Genomic DNA, 18,133 nt, shown 5'->3' on the forward strand with positions numbered 1-18,133 from the left:
AGCTATCTTGAGCTTCTGAAAGCTCTCCTCACACTCATTCGACCATACAAATAAGACACCCTTCTGAGTCAACTTGGTCAAGGGTGATGCGATAGATGAGAATCCCTGAACAAATCGGCAATAATAGCCTGCCAAACGAAGAAAGCTGCAAATCTCTGTGGCTGAGGACGGCCAAGGCCAACTCTAAACCGCCTTTATCTTCTTCGGATCAACCTGAATACCCTTGCTGGACACCACGTGCCCCAAGAAAGCCACTGAACTGAGCCAAAACTCACACTTGGAGAATTTTGCATAAAGCTTCTCCTCCCTCAATCTATGCAACGCAACTCTCAAATGCTCCGCGTGCTCCTCCTGACTACGCGAATACACCAGAATATAATCAATGAAGACTATCACGAACGAATCAACATAAGGCCAAAACACGTTGTTCAGCAGATGCATGAACGTTGTTGTGGCATTGGTCAGCCCAAAAAACATAACTGAGAACTCATAATGACCATATCGGGTCCTGAAAGCCGTTTTAAGAATATCCGAGTCCCTGATCTTCAATTGGTGATAACCTGAATGGAGATCAATCTTGGAGAACACCCTCGCTCCCTGAAGCTGGTCAAATAAATCATCAATGCGAGGCAAATGATAATTGTTCTTAATTGTTACCTTGTTCAATTGCCTATAATCAATGCATATTCTCATTGTGCCATCCTTCTTCTTCACAAACAGAATCGGCATATCCCAAGGTGACACACTAGGCCGAATGAACCCTTTATCGAGGAGTTCCTGGAGCTATTCTTTTAATTTCTTCAACTCCACTAGTTCCATACGATACGACGGAATAGAAATGGGCTGAGTGCTCAGCACCAGGTCAATACCAAAATCAATATCCCTGTCCGGTGGCATGCCCGACAGGTCTGTAGGAAACACATCGGGAAAATCCCTCACAACTGGAACAAAATCAATACTGGGAGCCTCAGCTCCGACATCCCTCACAAATGCTAGATATGAAAGGCAACCCTTCCCAACCATACGCTAGTCCTTCAAGAAAGAGATCACTCTACTAGGAACATAATCAGTCATACCTCGCCGCTCGATCCGTGACACCTCCGACATAGCCAATGCGACTGTCTTAGCATGACAATCCAGAATAGCACGACACGGAGATAACCAATCCATGCCCAAAATGACATCAAAATCCACCATGCTCAATAGCAATAGATCCACTCAGGTCTCTTGACCCCCAATAGTCACCACACACAACCAGTACACACGGTCTACAACAACAGTATCGCCCACCGGGGTAGAGACATGAACAGGTAAAGCATGAAACTCACGGGGCATACACAAATAACGAGCAAAGTATGATGACACATAAGAAAATGTGGAACCGAGATCAAATAATACAGAAGCATCTCTGTGGCAAACAGAAACAATACCTGTAATGAAAACATCTAAAGCAATAGCATCGGGTCTTCCTGGGAGTGCATAGAAATGGGCCTGACCGCCCCTTGATCGACCTCCCCCTCTGGGGCGACCCCTGGCTGACTGACCTCCACCCCTAGCTGGCTGAGCGGGTGGTGGTGAAGAAATTGGCGCTGAAGTCGAAGATTGACCCCTCTGCTAGGACGAACTAGCAACACGACGAGGACACTGCCTCCACATATGGCCCATCTCGCCACACTCATAACAACTCCCAGATGTTGGAGAAGGGGACTGAAGGGAACCCCCCACACCAGAGTGACTAGTTGATGCACTCGACATAGAAGAACCCTGAGCCGATGGGGCATGAGATGAACTCTGAGCTGGAAGGGCGCTGAGTGATGACTGGCCCTGCTGAGATCCATGATAGCCATGACCCGAAGATGCCCCCTGATAACATGGGCGAGCTGACTAAGCAGGCCTGAATGAACGGCCTCTACTGTGCTGGAACTAGCCCCTCGAAGGAGCACCACTGTAGCTGCCAGATCCTCGAGGCCTCTTGGCCTCCCTCTCCTCTTTCTCTTGACGGCGAACTGTCTCAATCTCACGGATGATATCAACAACCTCCTCGAAGGTAGCACCAGTCATCCTCTCCCTGGTCATAAGAATATGGAGGTGATAAGTAAGACCATCAACAAATCTCCTGATCCTCTCTCGATCTATCGGAACCATCCAGATGGCATGACGATCCAACTCAGAAAACCTCAACTCATACTATGACACAGTCATATCCCCTATCGCAACCACTCAAACTGTCTACGCAGTTCCTCTCTGCGGGACTGCGGCACATACTTCTCCAGGAAGAGAACGGTTAACTGTTGACAAGTAAGGGGCGCTGCACCAACAGGCCTACGCCTTTCAAAATCCTCCCACCAAGTAAAAGCAGCTCCTGAAAACTGATAGGTGGTAATAGCAACCTCGCTGATCTCCAGAATACCGGCCGTACGAAGCATCCTCTGACACTTATCCAAAAAGCCCTGGGCATCTCGCCCTATGTTCCACTGAAGGTCGGAGGCTATAATCTACCAAACCTCTCCAATCTACGCTGCTCATCCTCCGGCATGACTAGAATCATATAGTCTTGAGCAGCTGCGACCGGCTGGGCTGGATGCGCCCCCAACGTCTGAAGTCCCTGCACTACCTGCTCAGGTGTGCGAGCGGCGGGAGTTTGATTGCTTCCCCTAGCCTGTGAAGTAACTGTGGCTGTAGTGGTTGAAACCGCCTGATCCAGGCCAGTGTAAACTGATAAGATCTATGCCAAGGCCTCCTGAAGACCCGGAATCACGATGGGCATAGCTGGTGCCTGATTTGGTGCTACTGGAGCATCTATAGCTGGAGCCTGATCTTGAGCTGGGGCAGCTGGTGGATCAACAGGTGCTGCCCTTGCTGCTCTGCCTCTGCCACGACCACGACCGCGTCCTTAGCCTCTGGTGGTCTCAGCTGGTGGAACTGGTGGTCGTCAACCCCCGGTAGCGCGTGTCCTCACCATCTATGAGAGAATGGAATAACAAAAGTTTAGTACTCGGATCAACAAGTTCGCACGACAAGAATTTCAAGAATATGAAGTTTTTCCTAAAGGTTCTACAGCCTCTCGAGGATAAATACAGACGTCTTCGTACCGATCAGGGAGACTCTACTAAACCTGCTCATGACTCGTGAGACCTATGTAACCTAGGCTCTAATACCAATATATCACAACCCTAAACCCAAACCCGGTCGTGATGGCACCTCTCGTGAAGACAAGGCCAGCCAATTAAACCCAATTCACTTTTTAAAACAGTTAATCAACATAAAAATAGTCTAAACATGATTTAAAAAATACTGAATGGCAGAAATATCGATAATAATGCGGAAAGTTCAACCTGACACAGCCCTAACCGGGGTGTCACAAGTCACGAGCATTTCTAAACCATAATACTAGTCTGCTAAAGTCATAAACTACTACAAGTGTTTGAAAGGAAATAGAAATGATAGAGAAGTAGAGACACGGGGCTGCGGATGTCAACAACTACCTCGTAGTCTCCGAAAACCACCTGGAACTAGAGGAATCAACACTTAGGAGCAGTACCAGCTACGCCTGAATCTGCACACAGGGTGCAGGGAGTAAAGTGAGTACTCCAACTCAGTGAGTAACAAATGTAAATAACGACTGAAAGTAATAAAACACGTAAAACACAAAGCATTCTATACTGAAGCAGTAAAAATCACTTAAAAATAGTAAAACAGTGAAGAGTCAAGTAAATCCCTTTTCACAAGTAAAACAAGTAATTGACAGGTAAGTAAACAAATAGAAGTTCGCCCCTCGGGCACAGTATCAACAAATCCGCCCCTCGGGCAACATCTCAGAACTGTACCAGCCCCTCGGGCTCAATCTTAGAACAATATCAGCCCCTAGGGCTTGATCTCACATCACAATAGGTACCCGCGCTCACTGGGGGTGTACAGACTCCGAGAGGGGCCCCTTACGACCCAAGCGCAATATCAAGCCATCTCGTGGTATCAAGACTAGGCCCTTGGCCTCATATCAATCAAGCCAGCTCGTGGCATATATATGTATCTTAGGACTTCGGCCTCATATCAGTACCAGTGTATCCTCACAACTAGGCCCTCGGCCGTACTCAGTCTGAAAATCATCACAAGCCTCTCGGGCAATAGTAAAATAGTATCTCTCATCCCAAAACATCATTTAAAATATCATTTAAGTCTCAAAACTGAGTAAAAAATGGCTGAGTAGTAAAACGGTGGAAAAATAATGAGACTGAGTTCAAGAAATAAGTCAAAATAGTGAGGAAATGGTAATAAAAATCCCTGAAGGGTTCAAATAGTTGGCACAAAGCCCAAATATGGCAATCAACCCAAATCATGATGATAGCAAATAAGTTTCAGTCAAATACACGGTAAAATCATCAATCAGGATGGACCAAGTCACAATCCCCAATAGTGCACAACCCCATGCTCGTCATCAAGCGTGTGTCTCACCTCAATATAGCACTACGATGTGCAATCCGGGGTTTCAAATCCTCAGAGCATCATTTACAATCATTACTCACCTCGAATCGGCTAAATCTCTAGCTCGCGACACCTTTACCCCTTGAATCGGCCTCCACGAGCGTTGAATCTATCCAGAATTAGAACGAATACGTCACAATATGCTAAGGGAACAAAGCTCAAGCGAAAACAATCGAAAAATACCAAAAATCCTGAAATTTGCAAAATCTGAGCCTCGGGCCCACTTCTCAAAACTCAAAAATTTTCATATCAATAGATTCCTCATCTCCCCACGAGTCTATGCATATCAAGAGTACCAAAATCGGAGTTCAAATGACCCCTCAAATCCTTAATTTAAGGCCTCTTAAACTCAAGCCCTAATCCCCCATTTTTAGCCTTTTGATTCCTTTAATTTCCGTCTTAATCCATGAAATACTACCATAGAAATGTATTTTTGGTCCAAAATCCTTACCTTAGCAAAGTTCCCTTGAAATCTCTCTTCCAAATCGTCCAAATGCTCTCAAGCTGAAGTCAAAAATGGTGAAATAACCCAATTTCGCGAAATGGTCTAACTTATATGTTCTGCCCAGGCATACCCGCATTTGCGGTCCAAAATTCGCTTCTGCAGTACCACATTTCCGGTTAACACACCGCTTCTGCGAAAATTACTAAAGCCGGCCACTGCCGCATCTGCGATCCTTCTTCCGCATTTGTGGTTTCGCAGATGCGGCCCCCACAACCGCATTTTCGGTTTCCTGACAATTCCGTCCAAAACCGCTTCTGCGGCTTCTCCCTCGCATCTGCGGCGCTGCCCCTGCGGGCCCCAAACCGCAGGTGCGAAAACACCAGAAGCAACAAATTTTCTGATATCTCCCAAGTTTCAAATCTTCCCGTTAACCATCCGAAATCACCTGAGGCCCTCCCGGGACCTCAACCAAAAGAACACACATAACCCAATACCTTATTCACTTGTCCCAATTATCAAAATACCTCAAACAACATCAAATCTACCAAATCACATCAGATTCAAGCCTAAGTTTCAAAAATCTTCCGAAATGCACTTTAGTTCAAAAACCCAACCAAACCACGTCTGAATGACCTGAAATTTTACACACACATCCCAAATGACACCATGAAGCTACTACAACCCTCGGAGTTCCATTCCGACCCCTATATCAAAATCTCGCCTAATAATCGGAAATTGCCAAAATATCAACTTCGCCAATTCAAGTCTAATTCTACTCCGAACCTCCAAAACCCATTCCGATCTTGCTCCCAAGCCATAAATCACCTCTCAAAGCTAACCGAACCATGGGAACTCGCATCCGAACCCTCTAACACATAAGTCAACTCAAACTCCCTTAAAAGAGACTAAGTGTCTCAAACCTCACCAATGCATTCCGGACTCGATCCAACCAATCCGATACCACAAAAACATGGATAACGAAGCATAAAGAAGCTGAAATGGGGGAAAACGGAGCGCTAACACATGAGACGACCGACCGAGTCATCACAGTTATCCCATATACTCCTACTTATACCAATTTCCTTCTGTAATCTTCTATCTTTGTTATGGATGTTCAGATTTTTCGTCTACGAGTCTGTCTAATATTGTTTGTTTGATTTGTTCTTATTTTAGACTACTTAAAATGGGTCGTGGGGTACGGGTATAAAAATGAAAGAATTCGGTTTAATGTTCTAATAATTTTATTTTTATTATTTCCCTGCTAGGAGCATGCTTAGGCTGACCACACTCGGGTAGGTAACTCTTTAGGATTTTCGAAGTTCACGTGACATAATTACGGGTTCCAAACTTATGACCAAAGTATACGTTCGCGCAACTTTGGGCGAAACCTTCTTAATAATAATAATAAAATGTTATTAATTGTGTACACGTTCACGTGACACGAGTACGATTTAAAAAGTGAATATTCGTAGAAAATGCTTTAGGCACGACTTAATCTATTATCGCGATTATATATACGTTCGCGTAACATAATTACAAATTTAAGTTTACAAAAATATATCGGGGTATGCGTTCACGCAACTTCGATCAAAACTTTCTTAATAATTAACAAAGCGTGATTAATTGTGGATACGTGCGCGTGACATGATTTTTGATGCGCCAAACGAAATGCGTATACGTATGCGTAACTCAATTCTTTCATTACGAATAATCAAGCATTAAAAGCGGTAAAAAGATAAATGCACATAGGTTCTAACATAAGTAATTAGACAATTTAAGCCAAGTATAAATCGCTAAGCGACCGTGCTAGAACCACGGAACCCGGGAATGCCTAACATCTTCTCCCGGGTTAACAGAATTTCTTATCTAGAATTTCTGGTTCGCAGACTTTTAAATAAAGTCGAAAATTTCCTCGATTTGGGATTTTAAAATAAACCGGTGACTTAGGACACCAATTAAATTATTCCAAGTGGCGACTCTGATTAATTAAATAATCACATTTCGAATAATGTCACTTTAATTGGAAAAACTCCCATATACCATCGGGGTGTAAAAAGAAGGTGTTACAATTACTGGTTTAAAATGTTCTTCTTAAGTGGACTTCATAGTTTTTCGTGAAAAAAGAGAATAGGCTTTCGAAAGTCTACTTCCCTGGAAAAGATAGATTGAGTTAGGCGATTTGTTTAATTTTCTTACTAGTCATGCATATGGTACAACTACATCATTTATAGGTAGCAATGATGATGCGGTAGAAGTTGGCAATAATTTATTTTGTTGAATCTGTTTTGATGGGGAAGCAGAAAAATCGGAATGTGTTCGAGCAGCTAATGAAAATTGTAGATGACAACAAACTCTGCTCTTATTTCAACTGGGGCTCTCTTTGTTATGAAACGTTAGTAAAATCATTGAAGAGTTGTTTGAAGCCCAATGAGAATGAGAATGAGAAAGAGAAAAAGAAAGTTAAAGACAAGGACATTTATACTATACTTGGCTTTCCTTTCGCTTTTTGTGTTTGAATTATGGAAGTATTCCCAAATTTTTAAGAAAAATAATTTGTGAACTTTACAGAATGTGGGTATCATCGGATGTTATGTTATTCAGATATGAAATCTCCACAATATGATTCTCTGTATAAAAAATACTTCCATAATGAAAATGTAAGTTAATATGATTACTAGCTATTTCTTTTGTTTATGTGTTTTAGTATTGAATACTTACATTTTTTTCTTATATAATAGTTGTATAAGTTGATCGAGGTGACACCATTTATTCCTATTGAAGAAGATGCAGAGCCTATTAGTGTGCATGAGCCATTGTCTCAAGATCAAAGTTCAATGCCTTCCTCCACACAATGTGATGAAGCCTTGCTTAAGGAAATTGTTAAAGTAGGTTTTCTGTCTTTGAATAGCATTAGTTTTTTATTTGATTATTTATGCTTAAGAGACTTTTTTGTTTTTATGGCTTTTAATTCAGAGATTATCAGAGAAGTTTAAAAAGGATATGCAAGCAGAAGTTACTCGAATAAATAAAAAAATAGCTGTATCAGAAAAAAGATTCGAAATGACATCAAGGTAATATCATTTATTTTAGTTCTTGTAATTCTAAGTTAAGGACACTATGTCCTTAACTTTTGAGCTTGAAACTTGAAGTTCAGGACCAAGTGTCCTGAACTTTTGAACATTAAATTTGAAGTTCAGGAACAAGTGTCCCGAACTTTTGAACTTGAAACTTGAAATTCAGGACCAAGTGTCCTTAACTTTTGAACTTGGAACTCAAAGTTAAGGACCAAGTGTCCTTAACTTTTGAACATGCAACTTAAAGTTTAAGACCAAGTGCCTTTAACTTTTGAACTTGTAACTTGAAGTTTAGGACTATTTGTCCTTAACTTTTTAATTTAATTTCTTTCACAGGATTTAAAGAAAGACGTAGGATCAAAGATTGATACTTTGTTGAAGATTCTTGTCAAACCTGATGAAAGGAACATAGAGAGAGAATCTATTGTTCCGCCCCCGAAGGGGTGAAGGAGTTTTTCTAATTAAAGGACAATCGAAACGGGATTTGTTTGTTTATTTCAGAGTCGCCACTTGGGAGATTCAGGGTGTCCCAAGTCACCAATTTAATCCTGAATCGAGGAAAAGAATGACTCTGTTTAACAGTCCGCGAACCAGAAATACGGATAAGGAATTCTGTTAAACCGGGAGAAGGTATTAGGCATTCCCGAGTTCCGTGGTTCTAGCACGGTCGCTCCACTGTCATATTCGGCTTGTTTATCTGATTTTATACAATTATGAGCTCGTGTGCAAGTTTTAACTTTTAACCGCTTTTGTCATTATTATATATATATTTTTTTATCAAGAGTTGCAACATCATTATCAAGAATTGCAACATCATGGAAATACATCTCCAACCACGTCACATCAATGCACCCGTGGTTGTTGACATATTTCAACTCTGTTGAGATTTGGATTTGGGTCACATAAATGTGCACCCGAGTTTAAGAAAATTAAATTATTAAAGGCGCGACTAGCGTATCATTTACTTTGGGTAGGGCCGTGAAATTTTGCTAAACGGTCCATCCCGAAGACTAAGCAATTTCAAAGCAAATATTTACCGAGGGCCCCGCAATTTTATATTTTTATTCGGCGAGGCTCATCTCATCCTTATTTTTTAAAAGGAATTTGCAACGTCATAGACATGCATCTCGGACCACGTCACAATCAATGTACCCGTGATTAGAGACACATTTCGACTCCGTTGAGATTTGGATTTGGGTCACATAAATGTGCACCCGAGTTTAAGAAGGTAAGATTTATTAAAATGCGCGCCTAAAGCGATTAGCGTATTATTATTTTGGGTAAAACCGTGGAGTTCGCTCAACGGCCTATCCCGAGTTCTAAGTAATCAGCACATATATTTTTGTGAGGGCCCCGCAATCTGTGCGTTTTATTTGGCGAGGCTCATCTCATTTTTATTTAAAAGGTCGTCCTATAGTGGCTATGTTTTCTATTGAGTTTGTCTCTAATAATGAAAGAAGAAGAATGGTCCAACTTTATTTACATGCTTACAAGTTAGTTATAGTCGGGTTCCGAATATGATTTGCAAAATCCGAAACATGAACGCGTACGGGCCCAGGCCCAGCACACACTGTATGGACTGGACCTAGGCCATTCCTTTTCCGATAAGGGCCTGTTAGTTCACTCGACTCAGGCCCAACGTTTATGAGGCTGAAATGGAAACTAGTGTTATTTTATTCTAACGGTATTGTTGCAAGCTATAGCGAGGCAGCCTACTAAATGGAGTGAGATTAACTAGCAATGGACAGTTTAACACTTAACATGCGTTAGAAGATATGCTAATCACAAACACAGCTAAAATTCCAGATATTGCTTACTACACTATCACTTCTTTTCTATCTACCAGCATACATACATAAGGTGATACTAAGTTGCCATATGTGATGTCTAGTTATACATGATGACTACTCTCATTATCCTAATAGAAGATATGAACTATTATACATACAACTTTAATGTTCAATATACAGACTGAAACAGATTCGAAAAAAACTTCAGCTCTTCATTTTTTGCATTCATGTTTCAAATTTCAACCTACATTGACCAGTGTATCAGTTGTGTACCTGGTATAGGAAAGCAAAAGAAGAAGAGGAATGATCAGTGCAGTAGTAGCATACACAGCAACAGCAGCAATAAGAAAAACAGCAATCCGCAACAACACAACCCAGCAGTCAGATTTTTTAACACCAAGACAAAGAACCCAGTTTGCAGCCTAGCAGCACCCCAAAACAAATACAGGCAAAGCAGAGAAGGAAACAGATGCAGAAAAGCAGTAGCCTCTGATTGTTATGTTCAAAATCCAGCACACTCTTAACTCTATATCACTCTGAAAACAGGCTGTCCTCTAAAGGTTGAAAGACCAACCTTGTTTTTACTTTTCTTTTCTCTATCCAAACTTAAAACTGTCTAGCCCCTTCTTAACTCTAAATCAACCTATTTATAAGCTAACCCAGACCAACCGAGCTGCCTTGATACCTTCAGCCTTTATTCTGCCCATACCCCTTAATTCCCCATGCCTAAATGTCGTTTCTTGATGCCCACTATATTTTTCCCCATGCTTGTCCTATTTGTTTTAATCAAGAGTCATGGGAGGGGTTATAGTATTCAAATAAACCCATGCCATTATGTTATGTACCCTACTGCAATTAAACTAAGTTTAACAAATGACCCTTAGGCAGTCCTCAGCTTTACAGCCTGTTAACATGCTACTAAACTCCCAAAATTACCCCTTAACCCTTGCATATTACTGTATTACCCTAACTCTTAACAGTCAGTATATAAACCCCTCTGAATTTAGCTAATCACTGAACTGACTGTATCAACTTAAGCCTAACACTGATTTCAGGTTGATCTGTTAAACTTCTACAGTTATACCCAATTCTCAGCCTAAGTTCAACCAATGATTCAAACTCAATCAAACAAGGGTGCCAATCAAATGGTATGAGTTTGTCATATTGGGAGCCAATCCTGACCAACTCAAAACCAGAATGCAAACAGGTCAACAATCAACAAGCTAAGGCCAAAGTAGTAATGAACAGGCTTCCATAGCAGACTATGAAGATCATGAGGTTACTAAACGAATGAGTAGTCTAGTTCAAAGACAAAACTGAACATATTCAATAGGTTCATTATAAGTTACCATACAGATGTGGTGCTGACAAACATACATGGAGGGTATTAATGAGCTACTGTCCTGTTTCCTCTAATTTTCAAACAAATTAATTGACGACACTTATTTAAACGACTATACAAGCTATAATAGACAGCAAACAATCAATAAAACACACAAAACAAACTAAACATTACCTCAGGATTCACAGACTTGACTGAAAAATCAAAACAAACTAAACTAAACATGAAAAATAGATAGAATTCATAGGGGAACAAAAGAAAGGGAAATATTTACCTCAGGGATTCGAAATCAAAACTGACCCAGGCTCGAACTCGGATTCGACCATTTTTGGGGTCGAATGGACTTTAATCGAAGTGTTCTCAACTGAGAACACCTAGGTTAAAGTATATTAGACCCCGATCCTTTTGTTGATTTAGACAGACCCCCATAGATTTGTGTTCTAGGGTTCTTGGGGCTCGAATTAGTGGTTCGAGCCTTTCTGGTTAGATTCAAACAGAACCAAGGTCATTCAGGGGGTGAGGAAGGTCAGGAAGATGAACGGTGTGAATTTGGGCTTGGTTGGGGTGAGTTAGGTTTTTGCTCGAATCTTCGATTGAAGATTCGAGAAGCTATAGGGTGATTCGAGGTAAATGGTTAACGGATTTGGAACGAGGGTGGTTAGGTGCATCAGGGGTGTTATTTTGGTAGTCATCGGAGTCATGGTTGCCGGGTTTACGGTGGGGGAATCCTAAGGTGGCTAGGGTTTGTAATGGGGGGTTTCTGGGGACGAGGATGAACAGTAGGCGAGGGGGGGGTTGGTTTGGGACGTGGGGTGATGGATTGGGTCTTATATACGGGGTGGGTGGTTTAATCCTGGCCGCTGGATCAATTAAGATCGATGGCTAGGATTAGAGGAGTTAACCAACACGGCGTCGTTTGGTTTAAGTAGGGGGTCGGTTCGAACCGGGAAACGGGTCGAGTTTAGGTAACGGGTAAGGGGATGAAATCCCGGCCGTTGGATCGATTTAATCCAACGGCTCTGATTAAAAGGGCCAATACGACACTGTCTGAGGCGTCTCAAAGCTTGCCCAAATCGGACCGGATCTGGGGGCTGTTTTGGGCCTGGGTTTGGGTCCAACTAGGGTGGCCCAATTCTGATTTCCTTTATTTTCACCCATTTTCCTTCTTTCTTTAATTATCAAAATTAAACAAAAATCCTAAATAAATTATAAAAATAAAAATAAAATAAAATTACACACATATTATTTAACACCTATAATAATTAACACACAATATTAAAAAATAAAATCACACAATGACAAGAAATACACGTGCATATTTTTTGTGATTTTCTTTTAACCAAATTATGGTTAATTAATTCCTAAATGTACCACTAATTCCTAAATGCATGCAACATGTATTTTTGTATTTTTAACTATAGCAAGGCGAGCGTTTACGGACAGAATAATTATCAAAATGTCACGCAAATTCTCAAAATTGTACCCGAAGGTAACTTGTTTTACTTTTTTGATTTCTTTTGGAGTAGTTTCCGCGAAGCAAAAATCACGTGCTCACAGCTGCCCCTCTTTGTCCGAAAACGCAAAGAACTTTCGTGCAAAGATAAAGTGAGCAGACACGAGCGACTTTGCTTGTTGGAAGACTCCGTGTGAAGCATTTGTTTTGAAAAGATTTAACCGAACCTTTGCTTCAAAGGTTTCCTACATAACCCTGGCTAAAAGGGAATCAGGTTAATGTAGTCCGGGAAGTTTTGGTGGCTGGGACTACCATGGGACTGCGATTTGCTGTTACTGCTGCTGCATGACGTTACTAATGCTTACCGATCTCCTTATTAAACTGTGCTTAAAAGAAAAATCAAGAAGCTAGGCAAGATAACGGGTTACAAGATCCCATCTATCTTCTATTTGTTCTTGACGCCTTGCTTTCTTGTCGGCTTGCGTCTATTCCAGTGCTTCTTTCTTCCGAGAACTGACGGGGATGATACCGGCCTTTTGGGGATACCAATTCTCACAGTCTGGTTCTGTCCGCTGAGGATATGGCTTCCTTCATTAAGCTTTTGCTATGCTGGGAATAATTTGATGTTCAAAAGCCGCTCTTCTCGAGATTTGTCTTATCTCCCTTTTGGCTCATGCGCTTGAATTTGCGCTGGGATCTCTTGTTGCGACCTTCTGTTTTCTGGTGAGTTGCTGGTTTCAAGACCTGAAAATGTAAAGACTGAAAAATATTCCTCTTGTTATACAGGTGGGCGCCTAAAACTCTAAGCATAAAAGTATTCCTCTCATTATACAGGAGGGCGCCTATTTATCTAAGACATAAAAGTATTCCTCTCATTATACAGGTGGGCGCCTATTTATCTAAGACATAAAAATATTCCTCTCGTTATACAGGTGGACGCCTATCTATCTAAAGCATAAAAGTATTCCTCTCGTTATACAGGTGGGCGCCTATTTATCTAAGACATAAAAATATTCCTCTCGTTATACAGGTGGGCGCCTATCTATCTAAAGCATAAAAGTATTCCTCTCGTTATACAGGTGGGCGCCTATTTACTAAGACATGAAAATATTTCTCTCATTATACAGGTGGGCGCCTATTTATCTAAAAACATAAAAATATTCCTCTCATTATACAGGTGGGCTCCTATTTATCTAAAAACATGAAAATATTCCTCTCATTATATAGGTGGACGCCTATTTATCTAAAAACATGAAAATATTCCTCTCATTATACAGGTGGGCGCCTATTTAACTAAGACATGAAAATATTCCTCTCATTATACAGGTGGGCGCCTATTTATCTAAGACATAAAAATATTCCTCTCGTTATATAGGTGGGCGCCTATCTATCTCAAGCATAAAAGTATTCCTCTCGTTATACAGGTGAGCGCCTATTTATCTAGACATAAAAGTATTCCTCTCATTATACAGGTGGGCGCCTATTTATCTAAGACATAAAAATATTCCTCTCGTTATACAGGTTGGCGCCTATCTATCTAAAGCATAAAAGTATTTCTCTCGTTATACAGGTGGGCGCCTATTTAACTAAGACATGAAAATATTCCTCTCATTATACAGGTGGGCGCCTATTTATCTAAAAACAAGAAAATATTCCTCTCATTATACAGGTGGGCGCCTATTTATCTAAAAACATGAAAATATTCCTCTCATTATATAGGTGGGCGCCTATTTAACTAAGACATGAAAATATTCTTCTCATTATACAGGTGGACGCCTATTTAACTAAGACATGAAAATATTCCTCTCATTATACAGGTGGGCGCCTATTTATCTAAAAACATGAAAATATTCCTCTCATTATACAGGTGGGCGCCTATTTATCTAAAAACATGAAAATATTCCTCTCATTATACAGGTGGGCGCCTATTTAACTAAGACATGAAAATATTCTTCTCATTATACAGGTGGGCTCCTATTTATCTAAAAACATGAAAATATTCCTCTCATTATGTGGTGGGCGCCTATTTAACTAAGACATGAAAATATTCCTCTCATTATACAGGTGGGCGCCTATTTATCTAAAAACATGAAAATATTCCTTCTCATTATACAGGTGGACGCCTATTTAACTAAGACATGAAAATATTTGAATTTGTTTCCTCGTTCCTCTGAGAATTTTTTTTGACAATGGCAGAAAATTTTCTGCCCCGGTTTTGGTGACCTTCCTTGTGGTGTGTCTTTCTGCCATCATCCACCTTTATTTTCCTGTAGAAATCAAAGAAAATTTTGTTAGTTTTAACATGGTGAGTGATCGTGTCACTCCTGCTGGGGGGTGATTTTTCCTTTCCCTTTCCCTTGCATGTGCTCCCAAAATTGGTTGGGGATAAAGTTGCTTGCTGGGGATGATATTTCTGCTCGGGATGATATTTCTGCTGGGGATGGTTTTCCATTTATCCCTTCCCTGCTCTTTTGTTTCAAAACATGCTGGGGGAGTCCTCTTCAACTCCAAAACTACTCCCTTAAAAGTTTATTTTCTCTCAGCACTGCAAGGCATAAAATGTTATCATCTGGGGATAACGTTATTGAGGATAGGACTGTTGGGGTTATCTTGCTGCGGATCAGTCCTCTCTTTCTCCTTCTCCCCTTCTGTGATGTCTGACCACCCTGGAACTTGGTTAGTGATCTATCGAAATTCTACTGGGGATCCTCTTGGAACTTGATCCATAAGTTTCTCAATTGTTGCTTTCCAGCTTTTCTCCATGTTCTCCTTAACTTTCTAGGCCGGTTTGTCATTTTGTCTTGCAACAAACGCCTTTTGTCTTATTGCCTTGACTTTGGCCTGTCCCCTTTGCATTTTGCATTGTACCATTTTGGCCACTGGTAGTAAACTCTGAAGAATCCTTCTCAAAACAAATTTATGGAAAAATCTTTTTAGACAAAGAAATAAAAAGATAGAAAGAGAGAAAAATCTTTCTGAACAAACGCTGGGGGAGAAGAAAAGGAAAGAACTTATCTAGACGGTATGACTGGTCCCAACGATCATGTCGTGCATTACGGATTAATCGACCCAGTCTATTTGTATCAATCAATCTTCCTGATGGCCTCATTTGCCGGGAATGACCAGACGCCCAATTTTTGCCACATGCAGATTCTTTCCGCCGATCTCAGCTTGTCGCCTCATAGTGCCCTTCGAGGGGTTTTCAACAATAAGGCTCTCTCCTTTCTCTCAGTTCCCGTCGCCTTATGATGCCTGTGAAGGTTTTCACCGATAAGACTCTCTCGTTTTATTTCTCTCATCTTTCGTCGCCTTATGATGCCCGTGAAGGTTTTCACCGATAAAACTCTCTCATTTTATTTTATTTTTTCAGCGGGGGATTGGAGTGTTGCCGATATGACTCTCTTTTCTGGAGATTCTTTTTGGCTATCAATTCATTTCCAGTTTATGATCCTCCTCTTTGCTGGGGATCAGTGTATTATTCTCGGCTTTCATTTGCCTGACTTGGCACCTCTCGAATACTGATCGGGAGGTCTTTTTTGGACATCACATGTAGGTTTTTTTGTGGGGTTAAAAGAAAAGGCTAGCAAAAATTCAGAAATAACTTTGATGGGTGAAACATTACAACTCTTGGAATCAAACCTCTTTTGAAACTTTAAAACATAACTTCTGCCCAATTTTCTTGCTTGGGGGATTTTTATTTTTTGTTACACTATGACCGAGCTGTGAGGCGCCTACGTATCCTTCTTTGAGGAATCAGGTCAAACGTAGTTCCCATGATTCCTTTGTTTTTCTTATGACCTTTATCTTGTTTTCATTTTTCTTTTCTTTTTCCATATATTTTTCCCATTAGTGACTCCAAAAGAGGGGTATGAAAGAATAAATAAGGCTCAAAGGGGGAAGCAAAGGTTAAAAGTGTTTGGATAGAAGAAAGAATTGCCTCCATCATTCATTATCCAATAAGTACCAAGTACAAACAAACGAACCAATAACTATCATAATTAGAAATTACGCATAATATCTTTTGACTGCATCAGAATTGATAGCCATGTCGACGCATCTTCCTTCGATATCTGTTAGACATAAAGCGCCGTTGGATAACACTCTGGTAACAATATAAGGCCCTTGCCAATTTGGGGCGAACTTGCCTTTTGCTTCGATCTGATGTGAGAGGATCTGTTTCAATACTTGCTGCCCTACTTCAAATTTTCTGGGGCGCACCTTCTTATTGTATGCCCTTGCCATTCTCTTCTGATACAACTGGCCATGACACACTGCTGCCAATCTTTTTTCATCTATTAAGTTCAACTGCTCCAATCGAGTTTTGACCCATTCATCGCCGTCAATCCCGGCTTCAGCTACAATTCGGACGTACGGAATTTCGACCTCTGCTGGTATTACTGCTTCAGTTCCGTATACCATTAAATAAGGAGTTGCAGCTACGGAAGTCCGGACTGTAGTGCGATAACCCAACAAGGCAAAGGGTAATTTCTCATGTCATTGTCTAGATCCTTCTACCATCTTCCTCAGTATCTTCTTGATGTTCTTATTGGCTGCTTCAACCGCTCCATTCGCCTTGGGATGATATGGGGTGGAATTGCGGTGTGCAATCTTAAACTATTGACATACCTCCCTCATCTAATTGCTGTTAAGATTTGCACCATTATCTGTGATGATCACTTTTGGGACCCCAAATCTGCAGATGATATGGGAGTGAACAAAATCCACCATTGCCTTCTTGGTTACCGACTTGAAAGTTTTAGCTTCAACCCACTTGGTGAAGTAGTCGATGGTCACCAGAATGAACCTATGGCCGTTGGTCGCTACCGGCTCAATAGGCCCAATGACATCTATGCCCCATGCGACAAATGGCCATGGCGCTGACATTGTATGCAATTCCGTCGGCGGAGAATGAATCAGATCTCCATGTATTTGACATTGATGGCATTTCCGCACAAAATTGATACAATCATGCTCCATAGTGAGCCAATAGTACCCTGCTCGAAGAATCTTCTTTGCCAATACATATCCGCTCATATGTGGCCCACCAATCGGGATATCGAGTGACCCGAATAACTTTTGCCTGCAGCTGCTTGGTCACTTCTTCTTTGATCTTCACGCTCATATCCGTCTTAAACTTCCTCAATTTTTGCTTGACCGGAGGGTATGCCGGGTCAGTGGGCAATTTGTGAACCACTAGATCGGTGCTTAATCCCGGCATATCATCATATGACCACGCAAAAACATCTTTGAACTCAATGAGGGCTTTGATTAGTTCCTCCCTGATGTTTGGCTCAATGTGGATGCTGATTTTGGTTTCTCTGACATTATCTGCATCCCCTAGATTGACAACTTCGGTGTCATTCAGATTATGCTTGGGTTTCTCTTCGTACTGGCACAATTCTCTGCTTATTTCTTCGAAGGCTTCATCCTCGTCGTATTCGGACTCATCATCATAACCGATCTCTTGTACAATTAAGTCGGAGTCAGATTGATTTCTTAGACTAGGTCGAAGATCCATCGTGCATGCCATGTCATTAGAACCGGTAA

The 18,133-nt window shown here is 41.2% G+C and overlaps 1 protein-coding gene across 2 annotated transcripts in view; it reads left to right on the top strand.

The window, feature by feature from the left end:
- The first annotated feature begins 419 nt into the window (after positions 1–419).
- The window catches only part of LOC107805596 (uncharacterized), a 30,894-nt gene continuing 13,180 nt past the window's right edge, over positions 420–18,133 (top strand). Inside the window, exons 1-4 of one of the 2 annotated variants that reach the window (XM_016629662.2) lie at positions 425–7,584; positions 7,666–7,812; positions 7,901–7,998; positions 8,338–8,742. In XM_016629662.2, coding sequence (XP_016485148.1) covers positions 7,513–7,584; positions 7,666–7,812; positions 7,901–7,998; positions 8,338–8,344 — 324 coding nt within the window. In that variant the 5' untranslated portion in view covers positions 425–7,512 and the 3' untranslated portion in view covers positions 8,345–8,742. Of the gene's footprint in view, positions 7,585–7,665; positions 7,813–7,900; positions 7,999–8,337; positions 8,743–18,133 lie in introns of those variants that run through there. The other variant, XR_012694233.1, reaches the window with a different exon arrangement.

This window comes from Nicotiana tabacum, chromosome 8 (assembly GCF_000715075.1).
Source record: "Nicotiana tabacum cultivar K326 chromosome 8, ASM71507v2, whole genome shotgun sequence".
Taxonomy (NCBI): domain Eukaryota; kingdom Viridiplantae; phylum Streptophyta; class Magnoliopsida; order Solanales; family Solanaceae; genus Nicotiana; species Nicotiana tabacum.